A 26,856-nucleotide genomic window follows, 5' to 3' on the forward strand; every position below is an offset into this window, starting at 1 on the left:
ACATATCCTATTTCATATCGATGTTATTCAATTTTGTATATTTATATATGTATGTATATATGTATGTATGCACGTATAATGCAGTTATTAACGAGATTTTACTTACAATTATTTACTTCTTTCATATCAGTGGGGTACTCGGTATAGTTTTACAATAAAACAATTTATTCTCAAAGTATGATACATATGCTAGGTCGTAAGGATTTTAACAGCACCTCATGAAAACACTTTACTCATATACTTGTTCGTTTATTTCTTAATGATAGGATTTACTTGTAATGATTGCTATCCACAATGCAAAAATGTAAAGTATGCCTTCTAGAAAAAAAAGTGACTTGTATTAGTTAATGTGTTATTTTACTTCTTTTTGTCTGATTACGTTATAACTGTACAATATGTTTCTAATCAGCATAAATAATGTAACAGTACGGATATTGTTTTAGCAGACGGAGTCAGACGGAGTTAAAGTCTAAATAAAAAATGATACAAGTCATTGTGAATACTTATTAACGGTATACTTCGACACTTCGTAACATCGACACTTTTTTGTTATATTAAAGAATTATATTAATTCCAAATTTTGTTATCAAATTGAAAAAGAAATGCAAAAATGGTGCAGACTGGTTCCTGTTATATCTATTCTACTGAAATCTAACGAATTGAAATGTAACATTCAACAATTAAACTTATTCAATACTCAATACTTTAATCAACTAAAATTCTTTTTTATTTATGTATTAACAAATATTACAGTTTTTAAGCAGATCCAAGAAATGAGTACGAATCAAAAGCAAAAAGTAAAAAAGAAATTGAAGAACTTACGACATAGCTACATAAGATTATTATTTGGACTATACATCTTGTAAACATCAAATAGAATGTCATAGTACGTGTCTTAATTTTCTTCTATATTTGAAGAATTTCCTTACATAATAAATTTCAAAAATTGTCGTTTTAAAGCTGGTGTAACTATTCGATAATAATTACAAATTATTTTATTGACAAATTAATTATCTATCCGGGTTTTCAGATGCATTGTATTTAACAAATACAATTATTGATCTAAAAATCAATTAAATCTCTTTGAAAACTATAAATTTGAAAAGGGCAAACAATACTCTGCAAACGAAAACTTCAAGACTGTTATTAAATTAAAAGATCAACTATTATCCCCTAAAAGATAAATTACATGGATGATATAGAATAATTAGTAAAAGTTAATACGTATGAATAAGAATAATGTAATGTACGCTTTAGATAATACAACTTACAGTATGAAAGGATTGTAAAAAGTTATATGAGAAATCTTGCAAAAAGCAGATGTTTGAACTCTATTATCTGATTTTTATTCAAGGCACCACAAGAAAATTACTGAATTCTGCTTGTTTCTTTTTTTCCTAGTATTTTGTGGCACTGTTTAATCTGCAACGCCGTTCCATAAACATAAAATATATTAAATAAGTACCGTTCTCATTTTGAAATCAACGTTCTTTAAAAAACATGGGTTTTGACGGTATCTTCTTTTTGGTTTAATAGCTTTTTGTTAATAAACTATAACGTTCATAAATTCTGGTAACTAAAAGAAATGCAAGGCGATCAAATCAAACAATTGTATATATAGGTGCGCGCAAGAATGCGAAACTAGTGCGGTTATACATTTGTTTCTTTTTTTTTTTAAATACCAAAAGTGACAACATTATGATGATTATAACTTTTATATACCTGATGTTCCTGGTTAAATACATACAATAATTGTAATTTACAGTAGTATAGTTCTTACGTTTTCATCACGATCGGGGTGCTCTGCTTTCACGTAAAGAAGCACTTTAGATGTTAATGAACCGAGATGCCTACGTCATACAAAAAAACTATCACCCTTTGCAGTCGATGCAGTATATTCGCAATTGCACAGTAGTATACAGATAGGAGATCGGGAGTAAATTTAACAGTCAATTACTCATCTAGATCATCTTTCCAGTATTTCACACGAGATCTACTCATAAAACCTTGATTTCATTTTAATAGCATTTTAACATACCACAATAAATTCTGCTTATCTTCTCCATCTTGACAAATATGTACGATTATGCGTTTCATGCTTTTACACGTTACAAACGCCCTAAATTCATTTGGCACGAGTGCGCCTCATGTCTGGAAGAACTATGCAATTTTTTCATGTTGCACTATAACTATTCCTTTTTTCCTGTTGCGTACCACATTTTGTTTTAAGAAAATACATTTATACATAAACATATATATTGCATTACACACACCAAAACATTCTAATACAACTAAAGAATGATATAGAATTACAAGTAAAATAACATATTGAAGAATTTTTTTTATTATCCAATATAATATCTCAAGATATTATATAAATAAAGAAATTAATACAGCTACTTAGATAGAATATAACTTTACCTTCTAACTAATTACTGTATAAGATTTATAAGTGTGTGTCAGAAAAGAAATATTACCATCCCATTAAACAGAAGATCTTTAAAAATTGCTTAATCCTTCCACGTATTAAGATACATCTTACATGTTATATTAACTCGTGTCATACCAGCATCATTTAGTTTCACCAAAAAAAAAACCATTTTGTCTCGTGTCCTTTATATCATTTGTCAATGTCCATATCTCACACCACCGTGTATCACAATGGCGAAGTTGTAGTTTTGTCTAAAATGGTGTTCTTTTTTTTATTCCTTTATCTTTTTTCTTGCGCAGTCTAAAAGTTTCTAATTACTTCCAGTCCAGTAACTAGGACTGTATCCAGGCTTTGCTTGGGCTTTGTTTTGGGAACTTGTATTGGACCTTTGGCCTGTACTGCTACCACCGTCTTGATGAAGCGGTTGATGCAATTGATGAGGCATAGTTGGGATAAACAAATGCGGCGTTCCATATGCACCAGGCAAACCAGCATTTTGACTACCAGTAAGACTAAATGGCGGTGGAGTTGCCGAGTGAAAAGTTTGTTTGTCGTACGACTAAAATAATATTTACAAGTTTTATATTAACTTTTGCTAGTAATAATAAAATTGAATAAGATTAATTTTATAAAAAATAACTTACATTTACTTTACTTAGCGCTACGTGTCCTTTTGCGTACATAGTGGCGCTAATATCAGTTGCAGACGATCCACCAGTATTTGTGTTTCCAGTAGATGTTCCTGTTTTAGTTTGTGTGCTTGTATAATTGCTCCCTGCGCCTTTATATTCAGCAGAGGGACCAGCAGATGCTAACGCATCGTAGCTCGCACCAGCTCCATAACCAGATCCATAACTCCCTGGTTTAGCACTGTATGCACCACTGTTTGTACCCGCATTACCAGCAGTAGCTATCTGCTATAATAAATTTTTATAAACGAAATGCGAATTTTTATTAGAATATATCAAAGATGAAATAGACAACTAATTCTAATTCAATTGACTTACAGGATAAATAGCAGGGGTACCATATTGAAAACCACCTGGCATTATTCCACCGCCATATGCAAAGTATGCATATGTTGGAGGAAGTGTTGGATTCATCATTGGTTGTTGATGCTGCGTAGCAGTCTATAAATAATATGAACACAAACTTGTTTAAACCTTGTTGAAATCTATAACACGATGAAGAATATTAAAATAAAGTCTAAATATTGTAATAATTTTCATTATTTTTCGAGTGCACATCGACTCTCGTATTAATCTGAAAATTTCTTTTTAATCCAAATAACTCTTTTGAACTAAGCTTAACTTCAATCATCTTCTTTATCGAAAATATAGTTTTATTGAAATGTGTGCTCGGAAAATGAAACTATTTCTCATGTTTACTGTGTAAATGCTTATGAATTTTACCTGCTGTGACATAGTAGATGGAACTGGAGATGCATTGCTATCGTTTCTAGCAAACCTGGCGTCACTAATACTGGAATAAGCTCCTTGTACACCCTGTACTCCTTGAACACCTTGTACGCCGGAAAGTGCATCTCCTCGTCCCCCACCAAGACTGGTAGCAGGGCCGGTTGTCTGATAGCCCAAGGCCGCGTCATAGTAACCAGTAGTTGGCTGCAGGTTAGTCAGGAAGGCCAAACACAAAACTACATGCATACACTGTGTACTCCAAATACAAGAAGGCTAACTAATATCTAAGTCTACGCGTACAAGGTTTGGGATAGGTAACATGCGGTTTCGTTGTACCTATCTCTTCATTCTAAATATACTGTTAAATCATTTAATTTTAAGGCCATATTTTATGCTTTAAAATATTACTTCAGTTTACATTTTTATCCTTAATGTAAGCAAACATATCAGAATAATTTACTTTTCCTATAATGTGTATAAAATAAGGTACAACTTAACCACCTCGAAAATTATACTGTGTATTTTTATACAATTTGAAGTATGTAACATTGGGGATATGGAGCAAATGTAATCAATAATAAAGAAAAAAAGAAAAATATACATATGTATATATACACATACACGCAAGTCTTCCACAGAAAGTGTTAGAGTAAACTGTTTTTTTCAAAACTACTACAGATATTAAAGTGAATTCTTCCTTTAAATTATATGGTGTACAAGAGACCTACTCCCTAAGTCTTAAATGTACCAAATAATTGATACTCTCTTTAACATAGTTTAATTAAAAAAAAAATTTACTTCAATCTGGAGTAGTTTTATTCATATTTTTCGTAACACTTTGTATGGAACACCCTGTACATGAATATATGTATGTAAGCTACTAAACAGTGTATCAAAAATGAAAACACTTTCATAATTTATCTGATACGCGCGTGAAACATCTCACTATAAAAAAAATTTAATAAACTTATTGTGCCATCTTGAGGCGTGAATAAAAAATAATTAATTTCTTAAAAAAGAAGAAAAAATATCGAGCAGCTACCAAGCATTAACGAAATGATTACTTCAGCATTCTTCTTACTAGATAATCATAACATAAAATAGAATAGTATGCTTCAGAGTAGTACACTTGAAATATATTTTTTTCTTTTCAAATATAGACATAATATAGATAGTAATGTTCTATGTTCAAAAGAGATTTAAGTTGTGTCATGTAAAATAAACTAATATACTTAAGTGTACAATACTCTAAAAAAGCACCTTAATGAAAGAAGTACAAATTACTGTAAAAATGAATATGTGAGTAATTTGTACTTAAAGCCTCGAAATAAATAAATTGAACAATCATATAGTAACTGACCATGTGTGGTATTCTTTGTTGCATAAGCTGTAACTCCTCGTAACTGTACATTGGTTGCTGGAACGCATAAGGTACACCTTGGCCCATAATGTATTGGTGACTTAGCATGGGAGTCATACTACCAGCTGCACCACCACCTGTCATATTTCCAGTTCCACTACTACCCGTTACTACACCACTCGATGTACTTTTTGGTACCGCTTTAAAAATCACATTATAGTTCATAACCATTGCTTGACTATACCATTTAAAATTTTACCCCGCAAATTCTACTTACCATTGGAATTGGTTACTTTAGTTTGTGAACTATTTACGGACGCAGAGCTAAGACCCAATGTAGGTGCCGTCGTGGTCGCAAGAGAACTATTGGATGTTGTCGTGTTACTATCATATTGAGAGTCTTTTGTCGTATTACTGTTCAATTTATGATTGTGAGACGCTGTTTGTGGTTGACTGGCATATGTGCCATATGCACTTGCATATACCTGTAAATATAATAGAGTAACCTTCTGCATATTTGACATTTAGCTTGTAAAACGGAGTACTTACAGATTGTGCTGCACTTTGGTAAGCACCGGAAGTTTGCGTAATAGGCGATGTGAACGTAGTAGCAGATGGTTGATAAACTTGTGGGGTTGATTGAAACGAAGACGATCCTTGATATCCACTTGTTTGATAACCTGTACTACTATTTGATACAGTATTGGTAGCTACAGACTGTGCTTGATACTGTGACGTCGTAGTAGGCGCATAGCCAGATTGATACACCTATTTCATGAAAGTTTCTTCTATAATTGTTGTTTGTACATAATTATTATAATACTATATAACATATTTATTACCTGATTTGTAGTCGTTGGTTGATTATAACCCGTAGTTGCTGACGCAGACGCAGAAGGAGAAGCTTGACTAAAAGTTGACGTATTAGATTGAGGAAACGATGATGAAGAATTATAACTTGCTTGTGAAACAGTTGCTGTTGCAGAATAGCTGTTGGCATTTGTGCCTGACGCAGTTTGGAACGATGATTGAGCAGACTGAGCATTCGTGGAATATGCGTTGTAAGTGCTTGGTGTCGCCGTAGGTGCTTGAAACGATGACTTTTGAGATTGGTAAGTTGTTGTTGTACCATACGCTGGCGCGTTCCCTGGTGAAACTTGTGACGTGAAATCTTGTTTCGTTATATCTAATGTTTGTCCAGTGCTACCACGAGCAGTGAATGTTTGAGCGTTTATCGAATGTTCACTTGATACTGGTAAATTTTCGTTATTTGATAACTGTAACATAATTTAATAATTATTAATAATGTATAATATATTGCGTTATTCTTTTTATTATTAATTTTTAAAAAATAGAATAATACTAACCATTTGAGAAGTAGCATTAAAAGGTGTTGTTACTGATGGTTGTGATGTTTCAATGTCCAAAGAGTTATTCGTATTGGCAGTGTTTACAGCATTCGTAGTAGTGGACACATCTACACCAGGTATTGTATTACCAGCTGAGTTGTATTTTTCATTTGCAGAACCATCAAGAGAGCTTGAATCGCTCCCAAATTCAAGTGCACCAAATTGCACATCAAGAAATCCAATGCCACTATTAACAGCATCTCCAGGCATCTCTACAGCACTAGATGGTATTTTTGATGGCGGTGGCACTCTTGGACGTTGCTTTGTCTGTCTTTGCGGCTGCAATGCATAAAAATTATATAACGATATTGTTTTGTAAAATAAAAACATTTCCTGTGTATGTTATTTCACTACCTGACTCGATATCGATGATGAAAATGTTGTTTGTCCAGCAGCTTTTAAATTTTCACTCGTTTGTTGAGTAAGTTGTGTTAAATACTGCGTCTGAGCAGCTGTTAATACTCCACCGCTTATGGCATTTGGTTGTTGCGACAATTGCATCGCTGGTAAGCTCAATACAGGTTGTTGTTGTTGCGATTGTTGAATTAAAGTCTGTTGTTGTATTGGTGGTATTTCTGACAATTTTGGTAATTCCTTTTATCAAAAAACAAAAAAAAATGTTATCTTACAAGTAATTAATAAACTACAAATATAGGATAATGTCACATACTTCTTGTTGTAGTAGTGACAAATTTACATTCTGATTTGATTGCACTGCTTGTAGATCTTGAGTTTTTTGTTCTTCCGTAGAAGGTGGAGGTTCTGCTACAGACGTACTCGGTGTGAAAACTTTTGTATCCGCCAATGAACCTGTATACTCTTCATTATCCCAGTCTTCTGCAGAATCCAAATTATTCCATGCATCTATCCACACATTTTTATCGCGTGAAACAACAATTTGGAGGGACTTAAAACGTTCATAACTAAAATTTGAAACTTACCCATCTTTGGTTCTTGGGTAGTTTGTTGTTGTTCTTCATTGCCGGTCCATATATCGATTGATCGATTGAAACTATGTGCCGACGAAGTAGATGACGGATCATTGCGATTAGCAAATGTTCGTGGACCAAGTCCTCTTCCTCCACCTCGTCCACCTCGGCCAGGTCTTCCTGGACCACCTCTCCCTCTCCTATTACCGCTGTAACTTCCATCACGTACACCGTCTTCCATATTTCTTTCATTCTCTTTGTTTTCCCGACCGCGCCCTAAGTAAAATTTTTATTTAAATATAATACGTCGATAAAGTCAAACGTCAATATTATTAAATACGCAATATTTCTTTTAACATACATCCACGATTGTCGTGATTAGCACGACCTCGCATACGTGGGGGTCCACCCCCTCGTTGATTGCGTCTCTCGTCCCAATCACCACTCTCGTCTTGACCACCAGAAGTATCCATGTTTTGTTTCGAACCACCAGGTTGACGTGGCTTCTTTTTTTTCACTTCCCATTCTGTTTTCACTCCTTCCAAAAGATCATTGACAGCACGATCTAAGTCTCCATCGCTGTCGTGTAAAGCCATAACAACTTCATCCTCTGATCGTCTAGTCATATCCATAACTTGTTTTATGCGCTCTTTCAAAACAGGATCTTCACCGCTACCCATTCTAGTGTCAATGATTTGTGCATGCCGCATCTGAACAGTATTTGGCTACAACGCCATAGTTTTTAATAACAAATTCTTTGTCAGAAAATGCAAAAAAATATATGAATAACAAAACCAATCTTTCTTTTCTAAATAGTAATAGTAAAATAGGCTGTATTTACTGACCTGTGTTTTTTCGTGTTTTGTTGAATCCGATGATTTAGTTTGATGATGATCCGATTTTCCATGTTGTTGTGATGACTTATTTTTGTTGGTGCCTTTCCCGCCGGAGGACACCGATTTGTTGCTTGAACTCATTGCCAACTAAAATTTCACACACCTATATCACTCACCTATCACACTATATACACTCTCTATTTACAGTCTGTAACAAAAGAAACAATGACTTCTGTATATCAAGTACAATAAAATATTTGCATTAACTTCATCAAATAAAAAATCAGAAATATTCTTATATTTCATTGCAATACATAATATATTCCTATGACAAAAGTATGGCTAACTTTTAAATTGTCCAGTTTCCTTTTAACCCGTTCAGTATAAATTACAATTATTTATATGTTAATGCTAAATACAATATTTATTTTATATAATTAATAGTGGTACTATATTTATCTTTGTATATAAATTATTTTCTTATATAAATATAAAATTCCATATTTATGCTAGGATATTCATAATTAAGTTTTACTATCAATGGACAGTGCACAAAACGAAATAGAAAACTAATTATTGATATATATTTTACGACATAAAATATTATTTCTATTATCATGTAATACTTAAGTAGAAAGTTTGCAGCTCCAAAAAATAAAATAATGAACTAATTTAGATATGAGAGATATAAATTATTTGAAAATTTATATAGTAAATCATTGTATTTTAATATAATATAATATTATATGTATACATTCAAGAGCCTTATGTACAAATTAATACAGATTTTTGATTTTAAAAAATACATTTTTTACTCGATATTCAGAAACTATTATATTATTTATTCTAAATACAGATTAATGTAAATGAGTAAAAAAATGTACATATTATATAATGATATATTATATTAAAAATTCACATTGCAAGTAAATCAAAATAATACAAAATCATAAAGTGATGAAACAAGTAAAACGGATGAAAATAAAAATGAATACATTATTAAAGACATAATCATAACACTTTTATACAAATAAATAAAATCCTTTAAATACATAAAATAATGCATTTCAAGAATATAATTATGAGTTACTTGTGTATACCTTATTAACGAGATACCCTACAGATTTATAATCATAATTTTGTACCACATTTAATGAAATCTAAATGCACATAAATTATAGATTTTGAGAAATTAGTAAGAAATAAAAATTGCTTAGAATATCGTGATCAGTATTTTTGACCATTCTACCATAACTATGCATTGAAAATAACCTGAAGATGAAAAACAATTGGCATTTCAATGTATTTGAATGATTGCTGGACGATTATGAAGTATGATATTAAATTACCACTATGAAAACACGCGAGGGGGGATTTATAGCACAAAATCAGTATTTCATGTAAAGAAACGTCTACGAAATATACTCTTATTTTTATTTCTATGCAGAGACGGAAAGGTTAGGATCGACCAATGACGATAAATAGAATATCAAGCGATTTAACAAGTATTTCTTAAAATAGTCACGTTTTTCCTAAAACGGTTGTCTAGAAGAACGAATAACGAAGCGTCAGAGCAATATGCAGAATAATTTAAACCTTGTCTACAAATTTCACGAAATTCCACAAGATGATACCACTCGATTCAAAAGATTACGTCCGTCGGGAACACCGAAGAGTTTCGTAAATCTTTTTTACAGCACAGAAAATTTTAAAAAGTGATAAGATAATAAGAAAAAAAAAAATAAATTTTGACGTGCGCGGTGAGAATATGACGAAGAAGGATTATCGGGCGCATCACAAAAAACACCTTGTCCGTTGCGTTGTTGTTCGTAAGCAAGTTGTGAAAATTCTTGGAACAGATGATTTAAGAAATCGGTTGTGTAGAATTTGTTATACTCCTGAACCAGTACTACGACGTTGATGTAGAATATTTTCTGCAGACCATGTGCACGGTAGACGCCATTTCTGGTTTTGCGAGGAAGGCTTGTCAACCATCGCCGCGGTGGAGCATCGATAGATCTCCGTAAGACGATCGAGTCAAAGTATTTACAAGTAACTCACAGTTATTATAAGCGTTGTTTGCGTACTCGAAGGACACGTCCAGAGTCAGAAACAAGAGAAATTCACGACGCCTCGGCTTTTTCGGCCGTGGCGCGCGAAAAACCACGAAAAAAACAACGAATTTGCTCGTACCTGGTTAGTGCGCTCAAAACGCAGCTCGGTCACGTGACCGCGAACCCCCCCTCCCTAACTCACAACCGCAGCACCGCCTCTATGCTCTATACTATAATTTATCAGACTTCGTACGGCTAACCAATTTTGTATTAAGAGTTTCAAGTTCGCTAACCGAATGAACAGAAACTTCCTAGATTTTCTGGACAAACCGACCGTTTTCCAACTGTAATCACGTAAATGATATTATTAAAGTAGAATGTTAAACAGGAATATTAAATAGAAAGAAAAATAATTTTACTTAAGACTTAATTAGACAGATACAATTTTTTTTTTATCTTATTCGTTTCTCATTTCATTAATTACAATTGTTAAGTATTTATTCTTTAACAGACCCCAAGCATTATGAAAAAAATTTGTACATGTCTAAAGTTTTATATATATATATATATTAATTCTGAAATATTTTTTGGAACTCCAGAATATCTAGGAACATGTGCAAAAATTTTATACATATGTATATATGTATATGTATATACATGAGTTCTATATTTATTTATTAACACCATTAAAGAATTATTTTTGTATATTTTTAGCAATTCTTGTTGTCGTTAAGTAATAAAATAATGTTTCATTGGTTAATATTTCATTCCTAATAATTAATAGATAAAAATGTATGCTAGAGACATCTGTTAAATCAAATATTTATTATACGATCCTGTGGAGATCGTATGTATACAATCAGATTTATGAGCTAAGAAATGTTACTAATTTTGAATACAAAAAATTTTAAATAGATTAATACTTTAAACTATTTATAAAAAATGGATTCCTATATAATGCAGGTAACATATCAAGAGATGTAATAATAAGTAATACGCTAAAATTGAAAAAGCTCTCTTAATTTAAGGTTATGTTTACATTTAGGTCAGACGTATGTGGTTAAATCAGGATGGCGATGCGCTAGCGGTAAATAACACATGTGTATATGTTAAAATGATAAATTACATTGAAATAAATTATACATTTTTTACATCTTTTTTTATTTAAGGATTTACTATCTTTACGACATAGTCATATTTCAATTCCACAAATTGGATCTGATTCTGCGATAACAAAAGCCATGGAACATTTACCTGCCCCTCTCGATGATTTGGTATTTTTCCACTTAAAGTAACTGAATTATATTTTCATAAATTTTTATCGTAATTATTATAAATACTGTTTAAACAAATGTAATATTTATGCCTTTAGAACGATAACAGCTATGAACAAAGATGATCCATTGCCTATGTATAATTACCAAAGTTCTGCAGTTCAGTCTTTGACAAAAATATTGCAAATGCAAAAAGAAGAAAATTGGATGCTGCCTGTTATGAATGTAATGTGCTTAGAATTAAGACTATTAGCAGTTTGTGCTGAAAATATGAAAGCTAATAAAAACATGAAACCGGGAGAAATTTTAGAGAAATGTGCAGATTGTCTAATGGGCTGCTTTCGAGTGTGTGCTTGTGATAATCGTAGCTCGGAGGATGATACAAAAAGATGGGGAATGCTGGCATTAGTTAATCAGTTATTAAAAATCTATTTCCGGATTAACAAACTGCATCTATGCAAGCCCTTAATAAGAGCAATAGAATCTTCCCCTTATAAAGCACATTTTGCATTGGCACAACAAATTACATATAAATTTTTTGTTGGTCGCAAAGCAATGTTTGACAGTGATTATAAAGCTGGTAATTATCTGTTAAAACTAAATATGTGTATATACGCATAAATTAATTGTTTTACTTTTTTACAGCTGATGAATACCTAACTTATGCATTTGAACATTGTCATAAGCAATCTTCAAAAAATAAACGCTTAATTTTGACTTATCTTGTACCTGTAAAAATGTTATTAGGATATATGCCTAAGCACAGTCTGTTAGAAAAATATAACTTAATGGAATTTGGAGAATTAATGGAAGCTGTTAAAAAGGGTGATTTACGTAATCTTGAAAAAGTGATGGAAAAACACGAATCATTTTTTATAGGAGCAGGAATATATTTAATTGTAGAAAAACTGAAAATAATAGCTTATAGAAATTTATTTAAGAAAGTATATTTAGTGTTAAATATACATCAAATTCCCATTCAAGATTTACTTTCAAGTCTTGAAATGCATGGACTCGATGATGTGGATATGGATGAAGTAGAATGTATTGTTGCAAATTTGATATACGAAGGAAAAATTAAAGGTTACATATCTCATCAACATAAGAAATTAGTTATCTCCAAGCAGAACCCTTTTCCGCGACTTTCGACTATACTATAATATATTACAAAACAGATTATATACACTTTTATAAAATAAATGCTATGTATAAAATAAATGTAACAGAATACACTGTTTTAATACCTTCACCTACGCTTATTATATACAAACATGTGTTATTTATATACAGATGATGTACAATATCGTATCATAATTTTCTGTTACTTTTTGTGAATACATTTTTAATGCGTACAAAACACTTTTGTATATAAATTTGATGAAAAAATGAAAACCTGCAACTCTTTAATAGCTTACGGTAATAGCTCGTTTAATTTGAAGGAGAAGTTTGCGCCGTGCGCATGAAATCTAGCTTGTATGATTAGCGGTTGACGAAAAGGAGGTGGAACCCGAGAATACAAGACTACAGTCGAGCGCGACGAGCGGTAGAAGTGTTTCATATATTGTTGATATAAATTTCTTTTACTTCATTTGTTTTTCCGAATAATTTAACAAAGGAAATATACCCAAAGTGTTCTGTTTATGCGTTTGACAATAAAAATTCATCCACAAAATGTTAAATAAAATAGTTAATATGACATACTATCGATTCATAGCCTGATTGGTTGAGCCAGTGTTCAATGCAAGTATGGCCGCCCTGCCATCACCCACGCAGGTATATTATAATTTTTATAATTTTATCATGGTATAATATTCGATATGTTGGATTTATTATTAAATAGATTTTTCTTGAAATTTATTTTTCTTTTGTGCAAGAATAATATCACCTTTTGCCATGCACAATCTCGTTATATATTGATACTTGTACTGTCGATTATTTAAACTTCTTTGACAATACAAATGATCTTTTCATAAATACACAATAAACGTATTATTTGTTCGACGTGTTTATTAATGAACGTCTTAAAAATGAAGAAAACGTCCTAGATTGAAACCAGTTTACAATAAAGCGTATAAATTTGATGTTAAAACGTTCATTCTCACACTTGCAAATGTCAGTTACGATATACCGCATATTTCCGCTAGTTAAAATTGAAACGAATTACTTGTACGTAAAATCACTAACGTCTTGTAATATAATACATTTTATAATGAAATACAAAATAATAACATAACAAATTTATTTTTACAGGTGGCTGGAAGCCATACTGCTATATATGAAGCCTATTACAACCAGGTATATCTTTATGTACTTTAATGTACCACTTCCTTATCTTTTATAAATCCAGATCATTTAAAGTTATATAATATATTGGATGACATATTAGAATAATAACAAATCTAATTATACTTGAAGGTGGACCCAAATGGATATGGCCGAATTGGTGCGATGGAAGCTGCAAGATTTCTTAAGAAATCCCAGCTGAGTGATGTTATATTAAGTAAAATATGGGATATGGCAGATCCGCAATCACGTGGGTCATTAGATAAATCTGGTCTTTTTGTTGCTCTTAAATTATGTGCGTTAGCCCAAGCAGGAAGAGATCTTAGTATGTCGAATTTAAATATGGAGTTGCCACCTCCAAAAATGGTAAATTATTGGAGTACTTAACACAAAATAAATTATTTCACTTATTATTATCATTTATTTTTAGGGTGACATTCCTGTAATACCTCCAAAAAATGTAGTAAATACTTTACCTGTAATAACTTCTGTTAATAATGGAGATTGGTCTATTAAACCTTCAGAGAGAGCCAAATACGATCAACTTTTTGATAGTTTGCAACCTTCAAATGGATACATAAATGGAAATAAAGTGAAAGGTGTTCTTATGGATAGCAAGCTACCTTTAGATACACTTGGAAAAATTTGGGATCTTGCAGATATGGATAAGGATGGCATGCTAGATCGACATGAATTTGTTGTTGTAAGTAATTGGCACTAACATATAACTAATAAGTAATAATTGTAATAGATTAGTTTCTTTTTTTTTTTCCATTCCTAAAATATATTTTACATATTGTCTGTTTTATATATTACACAGGCTATGCATCTAGTATATAAGGCTTTAGAGAAATATGCAATACCAAGTGTACTTCCACCAGAATTGATGCCACCTGGAAAAAGGAAAGATCCTACAGTACCATTATCAAAATCTCCTGCACCAATGGGTGTAATGACAACAGTCTCATCACCGGTCCCACCTTTATCGAATGTACCTTCAGCGAAGAGTATGACTAATTTGGATACAACAAAGGTCGTATACATACATATTGGAGTTATAATAAAAGTAAAAAATAAAGAAAGTTAAAAATACTAAATTTACTACAATAATATATGATATAGGCAAATATGCAGTGGGTAGTTTCATCTGAGGATCAAGTAGGAGCAGAAAAATTGTTTTTGCAAGCTGATTTAGATATGGATGGATATGTCTCAGGTATTGAAATCAAAGATGTCTTCCTTCAAAGTGGACTTCCACAGAGTGTATTAGCTCATATATGGTATATATTATTACACATTGTTGTTTATTGATTGTTGTGACTAAAAGATAAAATAGTTATTTTTCTGTAATAATTTATTTTACAGGAGCCTCTGTGACACGTGTCAAAGTGGAAAATTGAATAAAGAACAATTTGCTTTGGCCATGTGGCTCATTAAACAAAAGCTTAGAGGTATTGAACCGCCTACAACTTTAAGTCCTGATATGGTACCACCTTCTATGCGCAAACCATCTGAAACTGTTGTGGTGAGTATATCATTACATGAAAAAACTTATTTATTTAAAATTAATTTGATAGATCATATATTGAATTATTTTAAACGTTTAATGTACAATATAATTAATGAATGGTGTATCGTTTACGACCGAGAAATGCTCTCCAAAATACAACGATGAATACAATGATTATTAACATTCCACCAACCATAATAATGCTATAATTTGTTTGTAACTCTATTTCTCCTGTTATTTTTAATTTTATTACTCCCATAATTTCGTCTTTTTGCCAACAACTGTAAATAGAAGAAAAAAAACTTAAAAATATTAATATTTAATTCAGTTTCAAATAATTAAATAATTATTCACCTATAGATATTTGTATCTTCAAATTTTAATGATTTAAATATTATGTGCATTTGTGCATTAATAAAAACTCTTCCTGCAGACTGATCTTTAATAACAAATGGATTTAACATTTTGTTATCAATTTTCCAATTAATTGGCGTATCTGTATTTGAGATTCTGAAAAATTTATGAAAAATGTTATCATTATTCTACAACATTTCATCATATCATTTTACCCTGGGCATACAAGAATTGCTTTTTCATTATATTTATGATAAACAGTCGTCCGTATAATTGGTGGTGATAAAGCAGGCATCCCTTGAACCATAGAATATACACCAGCACTATTATTTGCACTTTCGAGCACATTTCCATTTTTATCTCTTACTTCAAATATATTGCCTTGTGTACACATTATCTGTAGAATGTAATTTAATTTAGTTTTTCTGTTACAAAAAATATTTCTGTTTTTATAATATTGAATATTGCCTTGCAATAACGTATCATCATTTCTGTTTTTCTGTGCCTAATTTCTGGAATATTCAAAACTTCTTTTGGCAAATACTTGCTTTTACATGGTACTTTGTTTCTAAATACATGTAAAACCATTCTGATTTTATTATTAACACTTTCATTTATAGCTTGATTTTGAGTTTCACCTTTCATTGTTTCATTTTGGTCATCTTCTAAAACTATATAACATGTTACTTTCAATAATAAACCATGTTCAATGTAGAGGATGTTCCATAATCCTGGTTAGATAATTTAGAGAGCGATTTTAGAAACCTATAATTTGAAATTTAAGAGTAACAAAATTACTTATGTAGCCACTTATATTGAGCTATGACAATGGGGTACTAACATTGATGCATGCATATTTAAAAAATTTCCAAAATCATTTTTTTCAAAAACAATACATTAAACTTCTGTTTTTAATATCATTCCATAAATTTTCTACCAATTCGCGTTGAACACTCTTTAGATATAAAAAAAGTGTATACTTTGCTGTTTATGATCTTGTAATTGTTTGTTTCCTGTTATTATGTTTTTCTTGATAAGATTTTCGCGCGAAGAAATAGTACAATAACCATACCGTATTTTTTTACCAACCACATTACATTTAGAACATGGAGACCATTTAGTCCATGTTGTATAAATATTTAAATTGTATTCTGTTATAATCGTTTGTGCTACTGCATGAGGCATGTTGGGTGCTATTGAAGGATATACAGTTTTTACCCCTTTAAGATCAGTATCAATGGATACATAATAAGAAACTGATAACATATCTCTCAGTTTACACCAATATTGACCAGCTTGTTCAAACTGTAAAAATTCTTATATTATTACGGTAGAGGGGTATTATTCATTAATCTTTCAAATACACACTGGATCATATTAACTCACAAATCTTTTTTTAATTTATACCTTAATATTATAAATCATTAATGTTCCATCTTCTGGTGAAATGAATTTATTATCCGATTCTTGTATAAGTTTATTTGCTTCATTATTAATAGAATTATTGAAATACCATTCTATGTTATCACTTATATACATTTCTATTGGGGAGATACATATCTGACATTTCAATCTGAAATTTGATATTCTAATCATTTCAGTATTTCAAAGTATCCAACAAAATATGTTTTCTTTATCATACTTGACAAATGTCCCTTCTAGGATCTGTAAAGCTATTGGATACATTGTCCTTTCGGATCCAATCTCATTATATGCTTTTCTTAAACATGCATAATATTCCTGCCACAATTGGATATGTATATTTCGAAGTGTTTCATTTGCCCTCGGGTACTCATATTCATTAATATTAAAAAGAAGTTCGCTGCCTTAATATAAATAGAAGTTTACTAGTACATTTATTGAAAGATAGTAAAATTAATTACCTTGTTGTTTGTTCAGCATTTTACTGAATTTTTTATAAAGTTTATTATATTTATTCCATAAATCTATTCCTATCGTAAACTTAAGACCTATAATCAGTAAGCAGTAAAAAAGTAATTTTAACTGCATGATAATTTATCTTATGATAGTCTTTATGAAATTTGACATACAACTTTCAATTTTTCATTTGCTTGAAACTTACTTCTTTGTTTTGAAATCATAAAAAACCATGTCAAAAGATTTTAAATGCAATTTTTATGCACCATTAGAAAATTGCATAAAAATTATACCTGTTTCGATAAATCATGAATCACCTGCAGTTGTCTTAAAAAGAGAAAAAACAAGAAATGTTGTATTTGTAAAACAATTACAAATTGAGGCAAAGAAAGCAAAATTAAAATCTCTATATAATACAGATGATCTTGAAAATATCAAGTTGAAAACTCGTTGCGAGTACATAAAAGAATTTGTAACAAACACATTGAACGACAGTACTTTTATTTCTATTCACTGATTTAACATCAGACATACGATAAACACATTTAAATGATACATTAAAAAATTATACAAATATTTAAAAATGTGCTAAACAAGAAGTCGTAAAAGATGTTCAAATTACCTATTAATTTTTAATCACTGATGTAATATTTTACTTATTGTAAAGAATTATGTGAATAAAGAATACCTTCAAAATATTTAGCTTTTAAATATTTTACACGTGAATTCATGAATTATTATATAAATGTAAAAACATAATTGAAAATTATAAACGATATTTTTCAAATTTTAATTTAATAGCTATTATCATAATTTATGCAAATGAATACTTTTTTAATAAAGTGCGCTTTATTTTTAGGAAAATAACAATGTATCTGGTTATTCAAATCCAGAATTAGATATGATAAGTAAAGACATTGCAGAACTTGTAAGAGAAAGACAAAGTATGGAACAAGATATAGCGCAAAAAGAAGCCGATATTAAAATAAAGAATGGAGAAATTAAGAGTCTTCAAAGTGAACTGGACACACTTGCCGCTACCTTAAAACAATTGGAGAATCAGAAGGGTGAAGCACAAAAACGATTGAATGATTTAAAAGCTCAGGTAAATAAAATTTTAATTTGGTATACTTAGGTGATCTGCTTGCTGAATGTGCAGCTTTGCTTCCAAATGAAGTTAGAAATGTGTGTTTGTGTATTGTATATAACGCTTTCTTTAAAATTTGTAAATAATTAAGTGTAATAGATTTTGTACTTAGAAATTGTTTCATATAAACTAAGTTTTAGTCTAACACTGCATATTATATTGTTAAAGATCTTACAAAGTGTAACAGTGTTTGCACTGTTTTAATGATTCTTCTATATTTCAAGATATTCTTATTATATTTAATAAATTATATACTGTTTAATATTACTTTTGTGAATACTCTACATTCTATATCTATATCATAATTATTTTATTTTTATATACAATCATTTATACATTCAACTGGATATCACGTATCTTTATATGGGTTCGTTCATAATTATTTATTCTTCTTTGTAATTATGATTTGAACTTATATTTTTCATAAATTAATTAATTTATTTATTATTTTATTTTATATGTTCAGATCCGTTATTATGATTTAGTTTTATTGTGTTTGGCTTGTAGAAGGCAGAAGTAGATAAAGATTTGAGTGAGGTCGAGCTGAAGATTCGTGAGGAACAGAAAAAGGTACATCACAAAATTTCTACTTCTAGTAAGGAATAGATATGGTCATGAAATATACAGATTTCATTTTTTCATTTCTACGAAATAGCAATTGTTGCGTATAAATGTCGAATAACATATAATAAAATCATAATACCTCTTAGTGTAAAAGGATAAAAATGTTTAACATAAAATTACCTCATAATGATGTTGTCATGTTGTTATTTAACTATATGTAGAAACATTTAATTATCTAAACTACTTAATATAAGTTACAATATTATTTTAGCAAACGCTTTATTTGTTTTATTACTTTCACACGCGCGCGCTCCGACGTACACAGAGGTAATGCTAGTGCTTTGCTGAATTGCATGGTTAAATAGTTGTAGCATAGATTGCCATAAAAGAAATTATATTTGCTTGCAACTTTTATATACATTAATACTAAATTAAATAAAGGAACGATTATTTAAGTTAGCGTTGAAAGTCCTATAGTTATAACTATATTTTACACTTTATATGGAAAGTGTACAATGTATGTGTGATAATATAGGGAGAACATTATATGTTGTTAACAATATGTGATTAATATGTATAGATATGAAATTAATTTAATTAATCTATCTATGTAGAAGTTATACAAAAATATATATGATTATCATTAACGACAGGTCGATAAATTACGTCAACAAGCAGAAGAGCAGGAATCAGTACTACGTGCTCAAGAAGAGGAATTGAATTTTAAACGACAAGAATTGGAAGGTCTACGACAGGAGGAGCAGCAGTTGGAACAGCAACAAAATAAAAGTAGGGACCAATTAAATGAACTCACGAAAAATTTGCAAGACACTCAATTGCAAATTTGCCAAGCAAAAGCAAAGATCACTCACCTACAGGAACAACAACGGCAAATGAGTGATGCAATTGCACTTTATGACTCTGCGCTTGCAGCAGGGGATGCCACTCTCGTACCTGATACTAGTCTGCAATTTAACCCTGAGATTGAAGAGCTAGAGTATGTATATAATATATATGCGCTTTAAAAAATTGTTTCTCTCTGTTATGATAATTTGATTGCATTATTTCCATATACAAATTTCTATAGGTACGATAAAACAAATGAAGAAGATAAAATACAAAATAAGAAAAGAGTTTCTTTCTCCAATGCAAATGGAACAACACTGGATGGGTTTGAACAAGATCCTTTCGCACTTAGCAAAGCTCAAGAAGCATTTAACGCATCAACACCAGATCCATTTGCATTTCAATCTCAAAATACTACTGTAAGATATTGTTTAGTTTAGAGAATATATTATTACGTTATTTACGTAATCTAATAATACAATTTTTTTATTATAGGCTGGATTTACGACCGATCCGTTTAGTGTATTTGATGACAACAACGTTGTAAAACAAGATCCGTTTGATCCATTTGGAGATGGAAAAAGGACTGATACTAAAACTAGTGCAATAGCGGTAAGCTGTATAAGAAATATTTATTGCATTTCACAAGAAAAATATGTCATTATTATGTGGTTTATTTATTAATTTTCTTTCAGGCAACAAAAGATCCGTTTGGAGATGATCCATTTGCAAATCTTCACGCCCCACCTCGCCCAGAAAGTCCTAGTCCTGCCCTACCTCCTAAAAAAGCAAAACAACCACCGCCGCGACCAGCACCTCCACGACCAACTCAAGGACCTACTGGTCCTTTACGAGCAGCACCAGCACCGCCTACACCATCTCCTACTCCTGATCCTTTCACAAATGCTAATTCCGATCCTTTCTCTGCTCAACAAGGAATTATGGATAACAATAATAGTAGTTTTAATACCTCTACTGGATTTGCAGACTTTGCAAATTTTGATTCCAAGGTATGTATCTCTCTGTTTCGAGTTATATGACATCGTTAAAAATTATGCTTTTACGTTATTAGTTAGTAGAATAAGTATTTTCTTAGCATTTTTAATTGTAACGAATGATTTTCTTTCTTTCCTTTTAAGTGTTCCCACATATCATTCTGGTCATATCCTCTCCTTCCCCAGTCTTCTCAGTTCCTAGTATGTTATATATTGTTAATGTATATATTAAATATAGCTGTTTTTAATAAGAAATGAAATATATTGGTACGATTTCAATAAATCACCACTTGTTAATCATCTAAAGTGTATAATCTAAAAAGTGAAAATTGCATATCATTCCAATATATTACAACGTTATTTTGTAAAATATGTTTCTACATAAAAGAAAAGATTAATTATGTTTTTTGTTTTATATTTAGGTAGAAGCTGCACAATTTTCAGTTTATTCATTGACCTGGCTCCTGGAGCATGCTGTCTACAAATTAATTTGTTCTCTTTGTTCCAGTATTATATTTTCATTTTATGATACTGCATGGCAATTTTTTAATTACTTAATTATTCATATTTGAATAAAATATTCGAGTTGATTCGATTAATTAAATACTAGTATTTGGTCTTATAATTACAGGCTAGTTTAGTTATAGAATTTTTCGAATGTGCTGCATGTTTTATTTATGTTACTTACAAATGCCTTATAATTTATTCCAATAGATATTTACGTGAATGAACTCGAATATTTTGACTCGCTTGCAAACCAATATATTCTAGTATACAACAGCAGTCACGTATGGTCCAGCAGCCTGACGATAACCAGCGGTTTTCGCGATATTTTTTGTACCTTTTCAGTAAACGAAAATTGACCACTGAAAAAAACCTGCTTCAGCCGGAACCAACACTGAATCGAACGGCACCACCCAGACCAACGAGCAGAACGCATACAGTATCAACACTATATCCAAAGCTGCCGGACTTCACGGAAGATCCCTTTAGGGATTATCGATACGAAGATCCCTTTAACATACCAGACCCTTTCGCCGACGACGTAGAAGATGTAAATGCAAATAAAGGTGAAACAACAGCAGGCAAGGTGAACCCTTTCGGTTACGGGACAACCTCGATAGTATCTAACAAAAATTCGTTCGCGAAAAGCTTCGACACTGATTTCTCGAACACATTTTCACTAACTAAAAACAAAGTTGACAAAGACAATGCGAAGTTCGACACTGATTTCGTGAAAGCGTTTTCCAACGACAACAGAAATATAAAGAGCATCGAGACCGACGCATTCTCAAATACGAAGACAAAAACGATCGACATAGACGAAGCATTTTCTACGAAGAATGAAAAATCTGCCAGAAGGCATGGACAAGAATTGACACACAATAGATCTAAAGCTAACTTTAATGATAAAAAATCGAAAAACGAGATGGGTAAAATTTGGAATGGTAACAATACACCTTTGACATTAAGCGAGGAGGAACAGTTTGTTTGGGCGTCTCAGCAAAGTTTAAAGACCGAGGAGGAAAGGCGTAGGCGTAAACAGCAAGAAGAGGCAGAATTGGCTTTAGCCCTAGAACTGAGCAAACAAGAGAAATCTGGAAAGTTGTAAAGTTGTAAACTTTGATCGCTAAAGCACCTTTACCTTTAATTCGTTTGTTTGGCTATATGCTTTCGAATACAACGACTTCATGAATTTTGAGAACGAAATCAGAATTTGATAAAATACGTATGTGTTAACTTATTGCAAATTACCATAATCTGCGCTAATAAAAGCTACGAAAGATATTCGTCTAAAATTATCTAGTTACATACAATTATTTTATTTTGAATATTACTTACAATTACCGTGATGATAAAAATGAAACGAAGTCAGGAAATATTTACGGAGGTGAAAAATAGAGATTAGTCAACGTATATACGCAACAAATTAATTACGTAAACTCGAGAAATGTTTCAGCTTTCATTCTTCACAACGTTCACCGAACTATTCCATTTCATTCTTTTCTTCGTGTCAATCAAATTGTCCTGATGCGCTAAATACTACTTGAATGTAATAGAATCGTGTGCCCATTTCGGCGCTCCGGTTCGTCAAAGAGTAATCGATCGATTTTGTAAAAAAAAAAACCAAAAAATAGAAAAAGAGAAGAGGAAAAGATTAATCATTGCCTTGCAATATTAAATTCTAAAATAACGACACTTATATACTCGTAGCTGACTGTACACTATCGCTAACATTAAATTAACATGTATAAAAACAAAATATAATGACAGATTATTGGATTGACAATAAAAGAAATTGTTGTGTACTCTCCGTAACTTACTCTCCGTGAGATTAAAACAAGGAGAATAATAATATAAACGGTTATTCACATCTGAGCAAATAAAAGGGTTCTCAGTGTCATTGTATGTGAAACGCACTTTAATATATTAAATAAATCTCTGTACATTTGCGAATAACAGTGGAGTGTAATATTTCCATTCGTTCGATCTGCACTATAAATGTTCTGTGCATGATACTCTATTTCGATACACGTCTTCGCTAATAATATCAGAAGGCATTAAATAATTACGATTCATTGATATAAAAAAACTTTTGGCTACATAAAAGTTGATAGGTAAAAGTACGCGAAACATCGGATAAATACAGATTGTTTAGAAAATGCTATAGAATAGTATGTTTTTCGTTTGTTTCAAATAACAAAAAAAAAAAAAAAAATGGATTAAAAACAATGTGAAATTCTTTTGTTGCGTTTAATTGAATTAGAATTTAATCGACAAGTGAATGAAAGGTGCGAATAGTAAAGAATGGTATTTTTTATGTTATAATAGCGTAAGTGAACCGTTCCAATGATATTTGCGAGAATGCCGTCTGATTCAGCCTTCGGTCTTAGTACGTCCCAAAGAAATAAGGTGTTCAGATAAAGCGTAACTACGTGTTTGTCCCCGATGATCTTGCAGGGTGGAATCATTCGAATCAAACACAAAGGGTCGCGTCTACTTTTACTTTTACTATTATCATCACGTAACTCTACAACGATAATGTATTACGCATGATGTATATATTACTATCTGTATTATTTCATCATAATTATTATAATTATTGTATTATTATTGTTATATCGCTATAATTATTAATATCGATAGTGTAGTAGTAACGTATGTCATGGAATATCAGGCGCTATCGATATGTCATTTACCAGTGAAAGAGAGAAAATATTAAATGACTGTAAAATCGTATTATATTATATATTATTAGCAAATACGATATAATGTGTTGGTATTGTTACTGTTTTGAATGTGTTCGAGAGGATGCGTAAATCCTGATAGCAGATAAGTAGAAACTCGCAAAGATTGAAAATGCGCGTGCCAGAACGAACTTTTTAATCGGAATAGACCAAAATGATTGAACGCTTGATTTGAATTATTTGCAGGGGCCTCATCCGGAGGGGCAGATTGTTCTTTCGTTGCACCAACTATGCTCTAATGAATTAAATTACAACAAATGAATAATACATTATTCCGCACAAGTCTATATTTATCTTGTCATCGCGTTAAAAATGATCATTGTAATCTACAGACTGAATTTGTCGAGTCTATCGCATGGTTTTAACTTCAACTTTAATTTCTGGAAAATTATCTCTATTTCTCTCGTCTATTTGTTCACTAGCTCTAGCCTTCCCGCGCAAAATACTAGAAACTACAATTGATTTCATGGTATAAGAAAGTTGGAACAATGAAAGAAAAATAGGGCACGGTGAATTTTATATTCTTTTCCCTGAGATATGTTCACTAAATATTATTACACATATTACATGATGTGAACGTGTTAGAAAGAAGAAATACTTGGACGACAAGAAAGCATGCAAATACACAAAAGGCATCGTAGTATATACTCGAGCACTACTACATAGCGTTTAGAATGCATTAGAGAATACGATTGCAACGTGTTTAGATAAGTAATATATAATTAGAAAACGTTATATTCATTTTCGTTCTCGTTAACACTTAAGGGACGATGTATGCGTGGATCTATTAATTCAAATCTTGTTTCAAACATTTAATTCGCATCTTGCCACAAGGAAATTGAACTTTATACTCGTGTTTCAATTTGCGCTGAAATCATCAATGAAATTAGAGAATGCAGCACGCCCGTTAAGTTTTAACGATGAAGATTCGTTAGGATAATACAAGCGCGATATCATTAATATTTGTTATCGATAAGAGCATTGATAAAAATGTTGTTACCAATGTACAGGTGTGTAAAGTGAACGCAAAATTATATATGTTCAACTCTTCTTTTCCTCGTGCTACGTTCAACGTGCTAATTTCTTCGGGACAATAGAAGATATTTGTCATAGAGAAGCTGTGACTAAATGGTTGTCCGATACGAATTTATTTATCGACGCTATTATACTCGTTTACGTTGGTTCCTATATTCTCGACAAAATACTTCATTTTTATCATAATCAAGTTAATTAACGTTCACGTCTCGTGAAATATTCTTTTACACCTCTTCTTTTACATGGTATTCTTAATATACTATATCACTCGCAATCTCAAATTTTCTTCCTTCTTTTGTTCTTCCTTGAATTGTTTGTACCATTAACGTAAAAGAATATCAACTCTGTTGCTCTCACTTAGTAAAACTATGTTGTATCAGTTTCATTGATAAAATATCTGTCTTATAGAAATGTGACGTAAATGAATAATATTAAGGAAAGCTTGTAACACCATTATTGTCGAGAATAAGGATAAACATCGCTAAAAGAGTGTTATATATATATATAAAAACATACCTAAATAAAAAACATTAATATAACAATCCATATCGAAATTGTTAATGGTTGATATGCAGATAACACGAATTTTCGAATAAGATGTGATAAACTTGTATATGTAAATGTACTTGAACTGTGTATAATTGACTATTCAAGTCATTAATACTCTAAAATGATGCGCGGTAACAGAAGTTAATTGTATACGGCATACTGTGCACAATAGACGCTGGTTTCTTTATATATATATATATATAGAGATATTATACATATATAAATACGTACACGCATACTCACACACTCATAGAGATACAAGAAACATAAAAGGAAAGGAGTTGTAGCGATACTCTGTTTAACGTTAAGTCAGCGTCTCCAATAGTATGATAATTAAGGAAAAAACAGGAAAAGGTGTCGCGCAATCGCTTTCTTCTCTGTGTGTAATCAGCAAAAGCACTTACGAGCAGCGTATATTACATTAATTATACAAATATACGTAAATATGTATTTTCGGTAAGCAAATTTCTGCGAGAGACTGAACATTGTAGAAGAACGTCCTTCGAAAGACGGGAGTTTCGAGTAGAGAAGGTTTCTTCGTAAGATTTTTATATCTTTGAGAGAGCATCTCGAGATACACGTTTATAGATGTTGCTCCTATTAAATTAGACTTTCGCTGTATCGAACTAATTTTTCAAAATTCTTCTTAAATCCTGAAATAATATGGCGGCAGAGTGCAAAAAGTTGGTCAAGTTCTGCGTTAGGATCAATTAAAAGAAACAATAAAGTTCTACTC

General features: G+C 31.2%; 4 protein-coding genes across 18 annotated transcripts; 2 read left to right on the forward strand and 2 right to left on the reverse strand.

Moving 5' to 3' along the window:
* Positions 1–1,596: 1,596 nt before the first annotated feature.
* On the reverse strand, positions 1,597–10,662 carry Lig (ubiquitin-associated protein-like lingerer). Of its 10 annotated transcripts, none has more exons than XM_076905798.1 (15): positions 10,577–10,662; positions 8,393–8,591; positions 7,909–8,257; positions 7,560–7,823; positions 7,289–7,482; positions 6,973–7,212; positions 6,577–6,897; positions 6,052–6,486; positions 5,759–5,977; positions 5,487–5,694; positions 5,210–5,409; positions 3,844–4,053; positions 3,439–3,561; positions 3,076–3,348; positions 1,597–2,990 (listed from the first exon to the last, which is right to left on the reverse strand). In XM_076905798.1, the coding sequence occupies exons 2-15, from the start codon at positions 8,522–8,524 to the stop codon at positions 2,742–2,744; spliced, it is 3,417 nt and encodes a 1,138-aa protein (XP_076761913.1). In that variant the 5' UTR covers positions 8,525–8,591; positions 10,577–10,662; the 3' UTR covers positions 1,597–2,741. The 10 variants fall into 10 exon arrangements, with proteins under 10 accessions (XP_076761913.1, XP_076761922.1, XP_076761932.1 ...); XM_076905807.1 differs by having other exon boundaries at positions 7,289–7,455; positions 7,909–8,272; XM_076905817.1 differs by having other exon boundaries at positions 3,844–4,014; positions 7,909–8,272.
* Pcid2 (PCI domain-containing protein 2) lies at positions 10,267–12,923 on the forward strand. Of its 3 annotated transcripts, none has more exons than XM_076905838.1 (5): positions 10,267–10,406; positions 11,483–11,524; positions 11,607–11,728; positions 11,810–12,291; positions 12,357–12,923. In XM_076905838.1, exons 2-5 carry the CDS (start codon positions 11,492–11,494, stop codon positions 12,869–12,871), a joined length of 1,152 nt encoding a protein of 383 aa, XP_076761953.1. In that variant the 5' UTR covers positions 10,267–10,406; positions 11,483–11,491; the 3' UTR covers positions 12,872–12,923. The 3 variants fall into 3 exon arrangements, with proteins under 3 accessions (XP_076761953.1, XP_076761945.1, XP_076761962.1); XM_076905830.1 differs by lacking the exon at positions 10,267–10,406 and adding an exon at positions 11,235–11,400; XM_076905847.1 differs by lacking the exons at positions 10,267–10,406; positions 11,483–11,524 and having other exon boundaries at positions 11,606–11,711.
* A 281-nt stretch (positions 12,924–13,204) lies between these two features.
* Eps-15 (Epidermal growth factor receptor pathway substrate 15) lies at positions 13,205–23,154 on the forward strand. 4 transcript variants are annotated; one of them, XM_076904625.1, is made up of 14 exons: positions 13,205–13,484; positions 13,962–14,006; positions 14,127–14,360; positions 14,425–14,697; positions 14,815–15,027; positions 15,117–15,274; positions 15,360–15,519; positions 18,596–18,841; positions 19,391–19,453; positions 20,101–20,444; positions 20,535–20,712; positions 20,789–20,905; positions 20,989–21,303; positions 22,175–23,154. In XM_076904625.1, the coding sequence occupies exons 1-14, from the start codon at positions 13,458–13,460 to the stop codon at positions 22,898–22,900; spliced, it is 3,099 nt and encodes a 1,032-aa protein (XP_076760740.1). In that variant the 5' UTR covers positions 13,205–13,457; the 3' UTR covers positions 22,901–23,154. The 4 variants fall into 4 exon arrangements, with proteins under 4 accessions (XP_076760740.1, XP_076760981.1, XP_076760905.1 ...); XM_076904866.1 differs by having other exon boundaries at positions 22,138–22,276; XM_076904790.1 differs by lacking the exon at positions 22,175–23,154 and adding an exon at positions 21,433–21,582.
* On the reverse strand, positions 15,492–17,799 carry LOC143429510 (Ig-like V-type domain-containing protein FAM187A). The gene is made up of 8 exons (XM_076905214.1): positions 17,742–17,799; positions 17,501–17,684; positions 17,266–17,431; positions 16,839–17,163; positions 16,291–16,520; positions 16,074–16,255; positions 15,859–16,014; positions 15,492–15,785 (listed from the first exon to the last, which is right to left on the reverse strand). The coding sequence occupies exons 1-8, from the start codon at positions 17,758–17,760 to the stop codon at positions 15,614–15,616; spliced, it is 1,434 nt and encodes a 477-aa protein (XP_076761329.1). The 5' UTR covers positions 17,761–17,799; the 3' UTR covers positions 15,492–15,613.
* Positions 23,155–26,856: the final 3,702 nt, after the last annotated feature.

The sequence above is a fragment of the Xylocopa sonorina genome, chromosome 1 (assembly GCF_050948175.1).
Source record: "Xylocopa sonorina isolate GNS202 chromosome 1, iyXylSono1_principal, whole genome shotgun sequence".
In the NCBI taxonomy this organism is placed as follows: domain Eukaryota; kingdom Metazoa; phylum Arthropoda; class Insecta; order Hymenoptera; family Apidae; genus Xylocopa; species Xylocopa sonorina.

Coding starts and splice junctions, on each gene's coding strand:
- LOC143429510 (XM_076905214.1), bottom strand. Junction 17,164..17,265: donor TAATGATTTATAATATTAAG/GTATAAATTAAA, acceptor GAATTTTTACAG/TTTGAACAAGCTGGTCAATA. Junction 16,015..16,073: donor GCAATTCTTGTATGCCCAGG/GTAAAATGATAT, acceptor TAAATTTTTCAG/AATCTCAAATACAGATACGC.
- Lig (XM_076905743.1), bottom strand. CDS start 8,524: ATGAGTTCAAGCAACAAATCGGTGTCCTCCGGCGGGAAAGGCACCAAC. Junction 5,410..5,486: donor TAAAGTAACCAATTCCAATG/GTAAGTAGAATT, acceptor TGATTTTTAAAG/CGGTACCAAAAAGTACATCG. Junction 2,991..3,075: donor TAGCGCTAAGTAAAGTAAAT/GTAAGTTATTTT, acceptor ATATTATTTTAG/TCGTACGACAAACAAACTTT.
- Pcid2 (XM_076905830.1), top strand. CDS start 11,380: ATGGATTCCTATATAATGCAG. Junction 11,525..11,606: donor AGGATGGCGATGCGCTAGCG/GTAAATAACACA, acceptor TTTTTATTTAAG/GATTTACTATCTTTACGACA. Junction 12,292..12,356: donor TGACAGTGATTATAAAGCTG/GTAATTATCTGT, acceptor ACTTTTTTACAG/CTGATGAATACCTAACTTAT.
- Eps-15 (XM_076904625.1), top strand. CDS start 13,458: ATGGCCGCCCTGCCATCACCCACGCAG. Junction 14,698..14,814: donor ATCGACATGAATTTGTTGTT/GTAAGTAATTGG, acceptor TATATTACACAG/GCTATGCATCTAGTATATAA. Junction 15,520..18,595: donor AACCATCTGAAACTGTTGTG/GTGAGTATATCA, acceptor CTTTATTTTTAG/GAAAATAACAATGTATCTGG.